Raw genomic sequence first — 17,032 nt, 5'->3', positions numbered from 1 at the left:
CTTTAGGGAAGGAATCACCTACCCTTACCTAGTCTGGCCTAATGTGACTCTAAATAGCAATGTGGGTGCCCTATGGGTGATTAGGGGGTGGGCATTAAATGTTGGCCTAGCCAGAAACCCCCTCATTCCCATGACTGAATTTTTAAAAATCTCTACTTTTTCCATCCTTAATAAGCCCTATTAAAACAGCTTAATTCTTCAATAAAAATGGCTAAAATAATAATGTTCTGTCCAACCTGTGACCCATCTTTGCAAAATGTTTTTTCATTGAAATTAGATCCTATCTTATTTAAGTAAGGGTACTACAGTGGCAGTATAGTGGCTCAGTGGTTAACACTGCTACGCTGCAGTGCCAAATTTTAGGGTTGGGTAACTCCAGCCTTGGGTAACTGTCTGTGTGGAGTTTGGGCATTGTCGCATTGTCTGCGTGGGTTTCTGCTGGGCGCTCAGATTTCCTCCCACAGTCCAAAGATGTGCAGGTTAGGTGGATTAGCCATGCTGAATTTCCCATAGTGTCCGGGGATGTGCAAGCTAGATGAGTTGGTCATTGGAAATGAGGGGTGATGGGGATAGGGTGGCAGGGTAGGATTCTGCTTGGAAGGTCAGTGCAAACCTGATGGGCTAAATGGTGTCTCTCTGCACTGTGGGATTATGTCGTTCTGTGATTTAGGTAATCACAGATTCTTTTTTCTTGCTGGGATGTATCTCTTCTGTGTATTCTTTAAAATATCCTGGGAATGTATACTGTTGCACCTCCTATTGATCTATTCCTTTCCCTAATTAGCCTGTTTGTATTAGCTAGCTGTTTTTTTCATTCATAATTGTAATTTCCCTCTAAGTTTAAAGTACTACCTGAACCCACTCTTCACTCCTTCAAACTAAAAGTAAAGTCAATCATGTGATATTATGTTGCAAGACTGAAATTACTGTAGCATTTGTCGTTTTACTTGCATTGAGGATGCCGAGTGGAGATTTGGTTTAAGGCTTGCCTGGTTGAGAAGGAGTGAATGGAAAGGATCTAAATCCCTTTCGAAATAAGGGTGACATAGATTTAAAATCCTTTCAAAGGAATAAGGGAGAGATAAAGGTCTGGAACTCTTCGTTTGAAAGATTCGTAGAGGCAGAAAAACAAAATACGTTTAAAAGATGTTTAGATAGACATCTGAATTCTTGTCGCCCATCGTATTTGAGCTCTGTGCTTGAAAAATGGCATTCCCTGAATGTGTGTATATACTTTTTTTTCAGGATGCAGAAATAATGGGCAGATTGGCTTTTTTAACTATGCTGTTAATTGTTTCCCTTTTAGAAAATGCTGAACTATGTGTTGGGATCTGGGCAGAAGGACTTGTGAATTCCTCCTTCTAAGAGCCAGTCGGGGCATGGTTCAGTTGACTGCCATCGTGCTGTAATGCTATAATTTGCAGTCGGAGATCATTTAATAGTGCACAAATACTGCACTAATTTTAGGTGTAGATTAAATTCCCTAAGTGTGGAAACTGGCCCTTCGGCCCAACTAGTCCACACCGAGCCTCTGAAGAGTAACCCAACCAGACCCATTCCTTCTGCACCCAACATTATGGGCAATTTAGCATGGCCAGTTCACCTGATATGCACATCTTTGGACTGTGGGAGGAAACCGGAGCGCACTCCGGAAAACCACGCAGACTTGGGAAGGGTGTGCAAACTCGCACAGTTGCCCGAGGCTGGAATTGAACCTGGGGCCCTGGTACTGTGAGGCAGCAGTACGAACTACTGAGCCACCATGCCACCCCATATAGTCATTTGATTGACAAGTAATCTTTTGTGGCAGAAGGCTTCAGGAACATTTGAACCCCTTTAAAGCAAGAACCTGCATCCTTGGAGAAAAAGATATTAACTTTGTAAATCATAGTTTATTTCCTCTAAAATATGGGGTACAAATAGAAAATAGGAGCAGGGTAAGCATTTTAACCTTTTTTTTAATATGATAGGTGATCATCCAACCTGGTATCCTGTTCCCATTTTCTTTGATCCCTCATGTCCTTTAATCCCTCTAGTCCTATTAACTATATCCAACTCTTTCTTGAAACTGTTCAAGTTTTGGTTGCAAACACTTTCTGTAGCACAGAATTCCACAGGCTCACCACTGAGTGAATTTTCTCCATCTCCGTCCTAAATGGCCTTCAGTGTATTCTTAGACACCGATCTCTGGTTCTGGTACAATATCCTTCTGAAGGATCCAAAATGATTTGCACCAAATTAACCACTTTTGCAAACCTACATGCAAGTTGCATAGATAAGATCCATTTAAATTGTCAAGAAGTATGATGGTTGAGGGATAGATCACCAGGGCCTTAGGAGAGGTCCCTGCTCTTTTGATATAGTGCAGTGGTCTATTAAATCCGTATGAGGAACATTGAATCTTTAAAGTAAAGTAAAAAAGTAAGCATTCAATTTGACATGTGCGTGCTGGCTCTATTTTTTGAAGTCTCTCCAGTTTACTTCAGCCATTATGTATATTTGCAATGTTTTGCCCATCATAATTTGCCATCCAAAAGATACGACCAGCAGTACATGGCAGTGATATGTTAATCTGTCATGTGACTGTCTCGTGCCTTAGCAATGGACTCCATTATTTGTGTACAATATTACCGAGAGCATATGACATTACTGATCACATTATCCACCATTTCTTTTCTGTTTTTTGGTTAGCTTTTGTGGCATTGTTTTAGCTTGTACTATGTTGAGAATTAATGGTACTTTATTCCTCAGCTCGTCGTTATTTCTCCTGTCACAGAGGCTTCACTCCACTTCACTTTTCCTGGTGTAAGCATTGGCCCTGTTGTTCAGTCTGAGTTCAGCTTTCACATGCATGCAGGCAACTCCAGCTTTATCTCTTTATCCCACCATTGAGCTGCATAATTTAGTGTAGCATCCTAGGCAAAGAACTTGAAGGTTATCTGCACATTCAGAATTGAAACAAGGAAAAGATCAAAAACAGTAGCTAGAAAAACATTCCAAGGAAATGGAACCTCCGATTGTTGCCGCAACACAACCAGCAGAGGATTTGAACAATAAAGAGGATGACCCCATAAATGAACCGGAAGATCAGAAGATTGTCATGTTGAATCCGTAAAGAGGACCATTTGCTGTACCCTGAGACTGATGCAGAAGGAATTAGCTGAGCAACTTGGACTATCCGTCTGACCTGCTGAAATAGTGGCAAGGCATGGGAGATGATTTCAGCAACTATGGCTCCTTGAGTCCAGCATGAAGGCATTCATAGGCAAAGATTTCAACATGGCTGTTCAGAAGAATGAGCTCTTAGGATTCTCCTTTCTACTGAAAGGTGTAAGGATGAACAAATTGCGTGGTTTTTCTTCTCTCTCTTGCTTGTCTGGGACATACAATACAGTAATTGGAAATTCTCTTATACTCTGCGTGCATAATAAAGGATGCAGAGGCTATCTGACTCTACAAATTGTTTACGGTGTCTAGCAGTGAATGAATGATGCTGGCTTCTCCCTTTTTCATAGGGGAAGCAGAAAGTAGCCAAAGCTACTTTTGGGAGAGAAGATCAATTTTTTTTATTTACTGTCATTTTTGTTCGATTTATTAGAAATCGATATATTTAAAATTCTGTAAACTACAAGCACGATTGTTGTCTTTTTCTTATTTTCATCTGTTTGTGTTTAAAGTTTTAGTTTGTATGCGAGTCATTGGCTGTCAGCATTTGCCTATCCATAATTGATCAGAAAGTTGTGAAGAGTTGGCCAAATCAAGTCAGGATGGTTGGTTTTCTTCCCTAAAGGACATTAATGAACCAGATGCTTTTTTTTAATGATAGTTGATGGTTACATGGTCATCATCAGGCTTGATTTTTATTATTGATCTTTACTCCATTCAAGTTTAAGCCATTTGTCTGGCATTCTTGCACCCATCCAAATCCCTGGCTAAGGTCTTGGGGATTACTAGGCTACTGGCAGATACCAATTTAATCCATCTAAGTCCTTGCAGGTATCTTGTGCCTAGGAATTGCTGATCATCTCTTGTTAGAAGCCAAATTTAATGCTTCTGTGAAATTGCCTGACATTGTCCTCCTTGCCTTCCATTGGAAAAACACTACGTTTGAGTTTGACCAATACCAAAATCATGCTTGCATTAAGCATGTTGCTATGTTTTGTTGAAATAAGTTGACAAAGACCGTTCATATTCAGATCTGCTGCTGAGAGACTAGCTATGAACCTTTCTTTCCCTTTAGAAGGAGGCACATTTCAAGGGGTGCCTAAAGGAACCACCGTACTCAATGACCTTCCAGCGAGATGTCAGATCGTTTGGGGCAAACTGCAAAGGGAAAGGATGGAAAAACCAAGTACTCATCACTCAACTTGTTTGATACTTATAAAGGAAAGTCCTTAGAAACCCAGAAACCCACAGGTAAACCACTGATTTAATAGATTCTTCATGAACCATGTAAGAACTTGTTCTTTCCATTCATGTTTACTTTTTGGCACACAGATCAAATTGTCGAACTGGTTATTAGTGTTGTCATTACATTCATTTCAGATGTGAATATATTATTGTCTTTGAAAAATAAATCTTTAAACTACTACACTTTCTGAAGATTCTGTGCTTCTGCTGATGTATGTTGCAGCAGAACCAAATCCTGATGCCATACAAAGTTTTCTTTTTAATAAAATAATTCTTGAAGGAGAATAGAATTTGGAAGGTTTTTGTCTTGCACTCATCAGAACTAAAATGCAAGGAGCAAACTCTGAAAAGAGACCCCGCTTTGTGGAGAATGAGAAGAAGGTGTTGATTGGATGGGCCGTAATTGGCAAGATGTAGCAAGAACAGTTAACTATCTATCAAAGTTTATGGGTGGCACAGTGGCTCAGTGGTTAGCACTGCTGCATCACAGCACCAGGGTCACAGGTTCGATTACATCTTCGGGTGACTGCCTGTGTGGAGTTTGCACATTCTCCCCGTGTCTGCATGGATTTCCTCCAGGTGCTCCAGTTTCCTCCCACAGTCCAAAGATGTGCAGGTCAGGTGAATTGGCCATGGTAAATTGCCCATGGTGTTAGGTGCATTAGTCAGAGGGAAATTGGTCTAGGTGGGTTACTCTTCGGAGGGTCGGTGTGGACTGGTTGGGCCAAAGGGCCTGTTTCCACACTGTAGGGAATCTAATCTAATCTTATCTAATCTAATCTATCTAATCTTGGTCCTCAAACAAGGCAAGTAGGTTCTGACTGATCAGGGCACTGCCATTGGAGTGTAGCAGATTCCCTGTGTCATCTATCCTTTGGGAAAAGGGTGCAATACTTTTAGCATGTACAAATCATTGCAATGCCAGCCCAGCTGATATTAAATTTGGTTTCCTGTACAACTCTAAACCCAGATCCGATTCATTTATTAAGTGAGTTTCAACAGCAGAATCGCATGTAAAGGTCGATATACTATTGAGGTTTGTAGGCATTGGCTGATTGAGCATGAACTACATGTGCCAGCTTTGAGTGATCAACAGGAAATGTTTGAGAAGATCTGCCAGTCATAGTGAGATGTCACGTACATCCCAGTGCTGGAGATTTGTGTATCCTATTACTTCACTCAATTGTGCATAAGGTAAATTTCTGCTTCCTGCCGTTTTCCATTCTTGTGGGTCTGTATTGGAACCATTGGATTTGGATCCATAGTGGAAATCCTAGATGAGTTTTATTTTAAGCAAACTACCTATCTTTTAAACTCCAGAGATTAGCTAATTTGACGGAAACCAGATTAAGGCTGAGTCATTCCTAATATCTGTGCCTCTGCAGTACACCAGGCATTACAGATGCTGCTGAGACTTCAGGGGAAAACACTGTTTGAAGTCAACAGATTTTTCAAAACAAAGGGATTGGGGATATTTTAAAAACATGAAGTTTTTAAAAGAAACATTTATTGATTAGACTGATGTTTTTGGACTTTCTTTACATTTAAACTATATTTGAGTAAAAGTTGCAACTGGAACCTGATGCTATTGATTAGCTTTCTGTATAGAATATCAGTTTTGAAATTCTCTTCTGTCTTTGCAGGCTTTCTGCCATAACGTTTCCTTGCGAGGCAGCTGTTATGAGTTTTTGGTTAAATGTTATTGTTTTTCTCCTTTTTTTTGCCAGTCACCGCACGTCATGGATTGCAGAGTCTCGGTAAAGTTGCCGCAGCACGGCGCATGCCACCCCCTGCAAACCTACCAAGTTTAAAAGCGGAAAATAAAGGCAATGACCCCAATATTTCTTTAGTACCAAAAGACGGAACAGGATGGGCAAGCAAGCAAGAATCACAAGACCAAAAGAGGTAAGTGTTTTGATGTCATGCACTGCTCGTCAGTGTTATGGCTTGTAGCTGTGCCAAGTTTTTTCTTTTGCATGGTGTTAATGCATAATGGTTGACAAAATTGTAACCACAGTTTTCAGTACTTTTATTTTAAGCCTTCAAATTCCATTGGAATCTTCAGCTTATCGTCCTTTTGCAGAATGACCAAGGATGGGAGTCTGTGTGTTGGAATACGAATAGAACAATAAGCCCCATTGAAGCCATCTGTATTTGATCAGTCCTATTTTCAATCTTATTGGCATATCTCTCATTTTCCTTCTATCTAATTGCCTTTAATGTACTGTCTTGCTTCAATGGCCTGTCTACATTTTCATCACAGCAATAATTTTGTGGAATACATTTGTTTCCAACCTTTGAATTTTTCATTTCCACTTCTTGATAAATGACTCCTTTTGATTATAGAGAATAATTAGCTTGCATTAATTCTCTTTATAATCTTGAAAGCTTCAGTTGCTTATATGCTTCAAGTCAAGAAACTTCCCACTTTTACCTGTTCTATCTTTACGTTTTAATGAGTCGTCTTCTCTTGTCTGTTTCTGCGAATGTTTCTGGTTAGTCTTATTTTCTTTCCAAATAAGCAAGTGTCAATACTAAGAGTTAAAACTTGCAAATGACAAATTGGGTCGTGCATCAGGAAATGCTGTTTCTTAAGCATCAATTGACATGTTCTGTGGGCTTCTGCAGAAAACAACGGAAGTGGAAAAGCCCTGGAATTTTTTTTTTTAAAGCAATGTTGCCGTGGGAAGCATTTGCATCATTCTTGACAGATGATCTCAGCTGAGATGCATAGTCTTCCCTCACCTGTAATTATCTTTCAAATAATAATTCGCTTGTGCTTGGACATTCTTCTGCATTGTTGTAACTACTTTTTAAATGTTTCTGTAATGATTTCCCCCTCGACTAAGTGAGCAATTGGTAAGCTACCTACACTGAAGATTAAATGAAATTGCAAAACATTCCTTTGTGATGCATTTGTAGACTGTTAATACTGAGAAATTACTGACCTTAATAGCCCCCTATATTTCTAGTCACATGGATTTAATTCTCCTCCTGTTAGATTTTTAAACATCTTTGTAGTTTTACATTGGCATCATGCATGCTCCTGATGCCAACTACTTAAACAATATAAAGCAAGAAATACGGAGTCTTGTATCTTGTATTCTGTTGATCATGTGACAAACCAAACTTGGAATGTTGTGCAAGAATAGCAGTACTGTTAATTTAAGTGTCTGTTTTCCTCTTTTTTTAAAAAAAAAAAATTGAACTAGGAATCTGTCTGTACTTAAAACATGAGTAATAAATTTAGGAGGCTGGACAAGTAATGCTCGAATAGAGAGAATGTGCTAGAAATCCATGTGGACAGCTTCTGACATTCTATTGGTGCAAGCTTTTTTGCATCAGGGAATAGCAAGTGTTTGTTCTGATCCTTTTTGATCAGAATTTGATTTGTGATTTTAGGATGAAGTAGTGTTGCAGGTGAAATAGCCACTAGCTCCTTCTCAATCTTTTAAAGTTGTATTTGAGCCATGCTAAGTTGTCACCAAGTAAACTAGAGATCACAAGTTTTGTTGCTGTTTTAGGAAAATGCATTTACAGACACAACTTGTTAACAGCAGTGCAGAAATGGGGCAAGTGGTTAGCATTGCCTGAGGTTTTATTGCCTGTGGGACTGCCCAATCCACTCTGTATCTGTGATTTTTTTTTTGAAAGAGAAACAGCATAGGCTTCACCTTTTACACCATTGTTCTTTCTGTCCGCTTTGGACTGCCATACTAGCAAATCGAACAATGGAAGGTAACTTTAATAAAGATCAAAAGCAACTTTGGGGCCCTCTTTAAAATGCAGTCAGTGTGTTTGTAGCTGGGCCTAATTGTAGATTTGAGGGTTGAACTGCCATCTATCCAAGAGATGTATCATAAGCTGTCTTAATAAAGTGATTAAAATTTTTTTGTTTGTAATGGACAAGACCAAAATATATTAAAAAGATATCCTAGATCCAAACAACATGTTCTTATTTTAAAGGCAAGTGCCAGCTGTTGTATTCTGGATACAAATTGATTGGTTAAACGTACCGGTCTTGCAGCAAAGCACACTTTTTATTTATACGCTATAGTTAAAATACTGAAGAGAAGAAATTACAGTATCTTAACTCTTTTGGAAAACTTAACAATATTAGATTATTTAGCTACTAAACAGTTACTGTTCCAAAATATAGCATCTCATCCAAGGCAAATTCAGTAAAATAGATTGTCTCTCATGCAGTTCTCCAGTCCAGGAGGAAAAGAAACATCAAGAGAAAATAGAGAACGAGAGTGTGTAGCTGCAAGGAGCTACTGAAAAACTAAAACCAAAAGTCCTAGCTTTGGAGGAGCCAGACCCCGCCCATTTGGGTTGCTTCTATTGTTTCAACTTTGGATTCAATTGGATTCAAATAGACAGCTCAACACCTCTGTCTTAAAACCCCTCCAAGAAAATGGATAAAATATGCATCTTAAAGCATATTATTATCAAAGATTTTCACAAGGTCTTTAGTGAGTTATCCATAATGGACTAATTAATGTGATTAGTAAATGTGGATCCAAGAACCAGATGTTGAATAGATCGGTTTCAAGACCGATCCAAATGTAGGAGTAGAAGGTAGTTAGAATGACAGGTGGCACATCCCTTTCAACAGGGATCAGTGTTGACCCCGTACCTGTTGATTGTTTTCTTGTTTGTTTGTGGGATGAGGGCATTGCTGGCTAGGCTAGCATTTAATGCCTATTCCTAACTTCCTTCTGGGCATTTTCGACAACCACATTTGTGCGGGTCTGGAGTCAAATGTAGACCAGGTTGGGTAAGGGTAGCATTTACCTCCCTAGAAGTGTGAATCAGTGAACCAGATGAGTTTTTCCCAAAATCAACAGTGGATTCATGGTCATTATTCGACTCTTAATTCCAGAGTTTTGTTAAATTCAAATTCTGCCATCTGAACAAGGGTCCCCAAACATTTACTTGGTCTCTGGATTAGCAATCTAACTAGGATTGCCTCCCCAAAGGATTGATCAAATGTACAATTTCTAATTATTACTATTTCTACATTCTTCAAGTTTATAAATCAGCAAATAAAATTTAAACTGATAAATGAGGTCTTGCATTATGGTAGGAAGAGTATGGATGTCACTTATTACTTGGGAGGTGCAAGTCAGGATAGGTTAAAGGAATAAAGGGATTCAAGAATACAAAGCTGCTTATTGCAGTATTGCACTGCAGGTTAGCAAGGGCATAACACAAAAGCAAATAAGGCACCAGACTTCTTTCCTCCAGGGATAAGCTTGAAAGGTAGGAAAACTAAAACCTGTATCAAATGTTGGGTAGATCACACTGTGCAGTCTTGCTCACTATTATTAAGGTGTACTTTGGAGATGGTGCAGCGATGATTCACAAGAATGTGTCAGAATTACTTGGGTGTAAGGTGTCAGGAAATAAACAATTGAACTGCGCTTCAAAGACAGGATTTGTAAAATTTATGAAAAGTTTTGACAAAGTAGATGCTTAGTAAATATTTTATCTTGTGGGATACAGCATCACTAGAGAACATCAATACAAGAGAGTCACAGAATTCCAGTAGGGAATGTAGAAGAATGTTCAATACTCATTGATGTTAAAATTGTCAAACTGGTTGCCACAGCAACCAGTAGCAAATAGTATAGATGCATTTTAAGGAACAATTGAGCGAGTATATGATGAAGAGAATTGAGGCTTTGATGCTTTCAGTTAGGGAAAGATTTACAGAAGATTTGGTGGAATTTGTATGTATTTGTTCTTAACCTAGACCTGAGCAAAATGATTAATAAGATTCAAAGTTCTGTTATCGTGTTTTTCTTCCATTGTGCATAATTCCAATTGAGCTAAGTGGCCTGAAGTTTATAGTGCAATTCTTAGTGTTCTGTTTGGTAACAGGGAGAAAAGGTGAAAAATGATGCCAGTATTTGTTAGATTTCTCTTTGGCCTTTTATGCCCTATTATTCATAGTTTGTGGTTGATTTGTACAGTTCAATTTACTTGGACTGCTAAACCTGGAGCATTGTCTTTGTTTGATGAAGTAAGCAAGTGTTGGCATGAGCAGATGCATGCACAGCTGCAGTTTTGTCTGCATTAGTTTAATCATCTTCCCAAGCCACTCTGGTATAATTTGAATCTTTTGTTGTTTCTTAGTTTAATCAAGATTTGCCATAGTGGTGCTTGTTATGATACCAGCTGATATTGCTACTGGACAATCTGATCCCAGCATAAGTGTTTGAACTTTTTTTTTAAAACTAGTTCATCCTCGATTTTCAGCTAATAGTCTCTCTTCTCGTACAAGAACTTTTCCATTTAACATGTTACTGTCCTTGCAGCCACCTGCTCCACTTTATGGTTCTATTCCCTGTGGTACTATGACTGAGCTATTTTTGTGAAGGGATTTAAAAGTTATAAACTACCATCTATGTATCACCAGTTTAAAATCCAGAATTTTAAAAAATTAATATTTTCAGCGCAGTGACGTGGCTGAACTTGGTTATTTTGTTGGGATTGAAGTGAAAAGGGCATGATCACAAAAATTTAAGAAGGAAAATTATATAAAATGATTTGTCTTAAATTTGAAACTGTCACCATCAACTCTGCCTGCATGATCAGTGTTCTTTTAAAAACAGTAATATATGCTCTTTGATTTGCTCTTTAAAATTAAATCTCTTCAAACTGAATTGATTCTTTGCAAACACCCTTCTCTTACTGAGCCTGAATCGTCCTTTCCCACAGCAGTACTCTTGAGCTCCAAGTTTGACCTGCAACTAATGGACTAGTCTGATCGTCATGTGAATATCGAAGAAGACGATCCAAGCACAGTGTTCATGCCAGGTCTTTGTGAAGCAGTTCAATTGCCAATAAATTTATCTTTTTGGGGGGAGTGGGGGTTGAAAAAACTCCTCCTTTTTCAAAATCTTGTTATGAAGATGTGGGTGTACTGTACCTTCTTAGAAAGTTAAAAGCTAGCAGAACTACCTGACAGTGCAAAGTTATCATGTAACCTTTTTGGTCCAGTAGCTGGTTGCCTGGAGAGAACAAAAATCAATTTGCATTGGGCCAATCTGTTTAAATTCTGCCCAAAAAAACCAATTCCAATCTAGTTTGAATTTAGCATATTGACAATATTACAAGCCAATGAGACAATCTGATGCTGTGGGGGGTATAAGACTGGGAAAAATCAAACAGTTGGGAGAGAACTGCCAAAAGACCAACACATGTAGACTGCTGGTCAAATTGACAGGTACCTGTTTCGAGAAGGAGTTTTCACAGAAGAATGTTGACACTGACTTGGAAAGCAAATCTGCAAAGAAAAGATTTGACAGCTGGCTGGTTTTGAAATTTGAATCTTTCGGTAAATCTTAATCAGGACTTTTATTGGACTAGTATTATAGGAGGGAAAGTAAAAGTTAGGTTAGAGCAAGGACTTTTTATAAATAGTTGTTAATTGTTCTCTGTTGTACTTTAAGAAATAAAGCTGTTAATTTTTACTTTAAATAGTTCTTGGCCTCTTGGATTTTCAGAGATTACTGTACGAGATAAATCTTGTATTGCGTTTAAATTGAGCAGGAGTGTTTACCCGTGTTGCAACAGTCTTCACTTGTTGGCAGGACAATACCATCTGCATCTTCCCAATATGTGAACCTGTCCTGTGGTTTATTTTTGTTTCCCAACTATCAACTCTTCTCAGTCTCTCTGGCAACATTGCCAATCGTTTGAAACCTGGGTGGCGCATTTGATCCTCAGATGAGCTTTTGTCCTCCCCTCCTTCCAGCCATCCTTAAGACTGCCTATTTCCAACTTCATAATGTCAACTTTGCAGCCCAAATTGTACCCATCCTACTTCGTGCTCCAGTTTTATACATTGACATCCAATCAACTATGCCATCTCCAGGCAATGGGGTGAGCACTATGTGCATTCCATGAAACCTTATCATTTCAAAACTAAACATCAAGGTATGTCCCTTGTGGGTGTTGCTGTTGCTGCTGCCACTCCGAAGGTATAAAGAGCCAGAAGCTTTGATGTTTCTGCTCAAACAAAGGGACATGAATGACTCTTCCTCAGTGTCATTGTATACAGCAAAAGCTGGCCACAACTGCAGTGAGGGTGAGTCCGACTCTTTCAGACATTTAGTATACTTGACTGCTTAAGAGCCCCTTGCCCTGTGTCCAGACTTTCTGCAATTATGTGAAATCATCTGTCTGAACCTGGTCTACTGGTTCATCACCATCCTTGACACTGATTAGGTCAATGCTGCTCTCAGCAAGGGTTTTAGAAATAGCTTACAGTCTGTCCTCCTAACTAACACACATCTCCTCTGACTGCATATCTGCTCCTGACTCATTTTTTTCATTGCTCATTCATGTAGTGGTCAGGACTGCATTCTCAGTGTTAAGTACATATTTGAGTTTGTATTCGATCTTTCGTAATCCATAATTTAGACCTTTGCCTGTTCTCCCTTTTTAACAGGTATATTTTCTTTTTCTCCTTCTTGTATGATTTTGAGTGATAAAGTTTGTGGTGGGTGCAAACCTGTATTCAGCATTTCAACATTGTCCTTCGTTAATTTCAGTACCGATGCATCGACAGCTCAGCAGCCGGAATCGCAGCTGCCGCCGGCTTCACAGACGTCTGGCTCCAGTCAGCCGAAACGTCCAGCAGCAGCAACAGCAGTGGTAGCAACTCCACAGGAGGTGGGCAGTGCTTGTGATTTTGTTAGTTTGTGGTTGTTGTTGAGATTGTTGGTAGCATATGTTAGTATTTTTACTTTGCAATACGTCAGTGATGCTCCCCTTCCCCTGCTCTTCTCATTCTTCCTTTCTTCCTCCCTGCTTGTCTCTAACCCCAAAATAATTGAGGTTGGTTTGTGGATTGGGTGATTACTGATTCAAGCCCAGCCTAGACTGACGCACTGAAGTACAGGAATGCCTTCTATCATTGAGGAGGGGCCAGCGTCCTTTGGATGAAGTGTTGAATTGAAATTTTTTTTTCCTCCACTTTGAAATGGTTTGGATGACTCAAAGAATTGTAGCTCTGCTTTGCTGGTCAATATTTGGCACAAGACCAGATGCAGACAAGTTTGACTGAGGAATCTGTGTCTCAATTGTGGAGGCGCGAATCATAATTTTATCAGTCTTCCTGAAACTCAGGCTGAGTGCCAGAGAAGTACAGAATTCACAAATGTACACCCTTGTTCACGAAAAGGTGTAGAAACTTATGACCACATGGGTTGATCAATGAGGAGGCAAGTGGCAGATGAATGGAAGAGAGAAGTGACCGGGTGAGACAGTATAACAAGTTCGCAAGGAGCTTCAGGAGCAGGGGGACCTGGGGGTACATATAAAATCATTGAAGGTGACAAGAATGATTTAAAGAATTGGTTAACAAAGCATAGAACATCTTGGGTGTTATCATTGAAGGCCCAGAGTATGTGAGTAATGAAGTTAAGCATGTATTAAACTTTTTTTTTACAGTCACAGCTAGAGTATGTTGCCCAAAAAATCCAAAGAACTGCAAATGCTGGAAATCCAAAACACAAACAAAAACGGGAGGTCTGACAGCATCTGTGTAGAGAAAGCAGAGTTAACATTTTGGGCCCAGTAAAACCTACCTTTGGAATGGATGTTGAATACTGTCTGTTTCTGGATGTTGCACTTTGAGGGATGCTGTGGGAGCAGAAAAAGATCCATGAGATTAATTGCAAGGATGAGGAGTTTCAGATATGAAGCTAAATTTAAAAAGTTGAGTCTATTTATTACTAAAAGGAGGTTAAAAATCGCACAGCACCAGTTGCATAGTTCAACAGGTTTATTTGGAAGCACTAGCTACTAGTTTTGAGTGCTGCTCCTTCATTGGATAGCTGTGGAGTAGGGCCATAAGACACTACCTGATAAAGGAGCAGTGCTACGAAAGCTGGTGCTTCCAAATAAACTAAGTGTTGTGATTTTGTTTTTAACTTTTGTCCACCCCAATCCAACACCGGCTCCTCCACCTCTTTACTAAAATGGGGTTGAAAATAAATGGGCAGGGCAACGACACAATCATAAGTAGCAAGCGCTTAAGATCTGCGTTCACTGCCTTAGTGTGGTGGATGCAGGGCCACTTGAGGCTTTCGAAAGGAAATAGATTGATGCAGCAATTGTCTCTTCTTCAAACCCACCACCCCCCACCCTCCCGACCAAAGGAAATGGTAGAGATAGAAGTGCCACCAAGTGGAAGTGTTTTGAAAGCCAAAGGACCACCTGTGCTGGAATTATTCTCTTGAGTTTCTGTCCTGTTTCAAAAGATACAGCTTAATGCTGCTTTCACTTTGTTTCTGAACAGGGACCTGATGGATTGGACAAATTGAATAAAGAGCTAGTACAGATAGGATGGACTTAAAGGGTTCTCCCTATGCTGTAAAATTCCCAAGTGCTTCTTCCCCAGCCGCAGTCTCAATACAACATTTGTAACTGCACTCTCTGGCTGTCTGCTGAACTATCCCAAGAGTCAGTGAGCAAATGAGCTTGTCCATTCCAGGGTGCCTTAAAAGCACTTGCTGACCAAATAAAATTCTGGTGATCAAATAAACTGGCAACCAATTTATTTCTGTTAATTACAGGCCACCCCTTCAGCACAAAGCGGAACAAAATCCTGGGCACAGGCGAGTGTTACACATGGTGCACAAGGAGATGGTGAGTTGAAATCAACCTGTCAAAATGCTGCTTGCAAACTGAGCAATTCATTTCAGCTGTGATCATGATAGCCTGCAGTACATCTGTTGCAGTGTGCTAAATGTTCCAATGATGGTGCTTGTAATTTGAGAATTGAATATCTCATTTTATTAATTCATTTGAATTTGGTAGTGTCTGGTTTCTGTGCAACAGCACTGTCTAGCATTGTTGAACTCTGTCTGTGATTTTTTTTTTTGAATCCCTCCCAGTGTCATAGAGGTATACAGAAACAGATCCTTCAGCCCAACTTGTCCATGCTGACCAGATTTCCGAAACTGAACTTGTCCCATTTGCCTGTGCTTGGCCCATATCCCTCTAAAACCTTGCTATGTACCTGTCCAAATGTCTCTTAAATGCTGTAATTGTACTTGACACTACCACTTCCTATGGCAATTCATTTCATATACGCATCATCCTTTGTGTGAAAAAGTTACTCCTACAATCCCTTTTTAAAATCTGTCTCCCCTTAAATCCATGTCCTTTAGTTTTTGACACTCCTACCCAGTGGAAAAAATATCTTTTTATGAATATCTATAAGGTCACCCCTCAGCCTGCTCCAGGGAAAATAGCCCCAGTCTATTCAGCCTCTCCTTATCGATTTAAACCTTTTCAGTCTTAGTAATATCCTAGTAAATGTTTTTTCGCTCTTTCCAGTTTAGTAATATTCTTCCAGAGCAGGGTGACCAGAATTTTACGCAATATTCCAAATTTTTGACAATTTCTTCCATTCTCCCTCCATTCTCCCCCCCGTTACCTTGTTCTATCGGCAGGTTGTGTGGCAGGCCTTTGTCCATTTGCAAATAGGTTAGGATTTGTACTTGAACCAGTCTAATTGACTGAGAGATTCATGAAGGACTTGTAGTTTCATTGGGATTTGAATTTAAACCAGGCACTATTGATGGATGAAAAGACATTTGTGTAGAATCCTGAAGTAACAGGCTGGTAGTAGAATTCTTGCCAGTTTGTCACTTGGATAGTGAAATACGTAGCTGTTCTCTTGTTTTCTTCCCAAACTTGTCTGTCTTCAATTGTACTACTTTTCCACTATCCTTGGCTATGTTTGAGTAAGATAGAAGACTAGTACAGAGTTTGTTAGGTGGCTGTGAACTTTGGCCCTAGAAGTCTTTCGCCACTGTATTGCTCAATTCGAGAACTGAAAGTGTTTAATGCAGTTTGTTCATCTTAATGTTTCTTTTAAGCTAGAAATAATAACCCTGAAATAATCTGATGAGAGATACTATTGTGATGTCAGTGTTGTGACCTGATTGGCTGGTTTTATTATAGTGGCTATGTTACTTGGTGTTAAGGTGAGTGTTTCTTTAATAACTATTTATGCATTAAAATAAATGTAGTTCCATGGGCTTGTTCAGAAAGTATATCTATTAGGAAAGTGTGACCTCACATTTTTATGCATTTTTATGTTTGAGAAACAAAAAAGGCAAAAACTATTAGTGGGGGGGGTTGTATGTGCACCTCAAACTATGTTAAGCAGGTAGGTAGAGATGCATGCAGTAGACACATCTGTAATTGAGTGACTTTTATCTGTATAGAGATTGGCCAAATCAAATTCGTAATTATACAGCAGAAGAGGAATTCCTGGACAAATATGCTAAGGAGCTAACTAGAGAACACCCATCCTAGACTGGAAATTGTCATGGGAAAGGAAGAATTAACAATCTTGCTGAGGCCCTTTTAGGATTAGACAACTGTAATATAGAATTCCCCATCAAGGTGGAGTAAATTAGTTGTTTCTGTGACAAGATCTAAGAGCATGTTGGTGAGCTACAACAATTGCTCATTACTACGTAAAGCAAAAATAAAACAGGAAAGGTAGCCAAGCTTGGCTAACAAGGGAAATTAGAGGTAATATTCAATCCCAGGAATATGCGTACAATTGGTCAGAAGAAAAACAACAGAT

At 39.3% G+C, this 17,032-nt stretch overlaps 1 protein-coding gene across 6 annotated transcripts in view; it reads left to right on the top strand.

Annotated features, from left to right (window-relative positions):
• Positions 1-17,032, top strand: part of LOC122541410 (protein PRRC2A-like) — a 136,572-nt gene that overhangs the window by 50,882 nt on the left and 68,658 nt on the right. For all 6 annotated transcript variants that reach the window (XM_043678163.1, XM_043678166.1, XM_043678160.1 and 3 more), the window contains 4 exons: positions 4,241-4,416; positions 6,138-6,315; positions 12,975-13,095; positions 15,003-15,075. In XM_043678163.1, the coding sequence (XP_043534098.1) occupies positions 4,302-4,416; positions 6,138-6,315; positions 12,975-13,095; positions 15,003-15,075 (487 nt within the window). In that variant the 5' untranslated portion in view covers positions 4,241-4,301. The remainder of the gene's footprint in view (positions 1-4,240; positions 4,417-6,137; positions 6,316-12,974; positions 13,096-15,002; positions 15,076-17,032) is intronic.

This window comes from Chiloscyllium plagiosum, chromosome 37 (genome assembly GCF_004010195.1).
Source record: "Chiloscyllium plagiosum isolate BGI_BamShark_2017 chromosome 37, ASM401019v2, whole genome shotgun sequence".
Lineage (NCBI taxonomy): Eukaryota > Metazoa > Chordata > Chondrichthyes > Orectolobiformes > Hemiscylliidae > Chiloscyllium > Chiloscyllium plagiosum.
The sequence above is the reverse complement of the archived record's forward strand: the minus strand, read 5'-3'. Positions and strand labels throughout refer to the sequence as shown.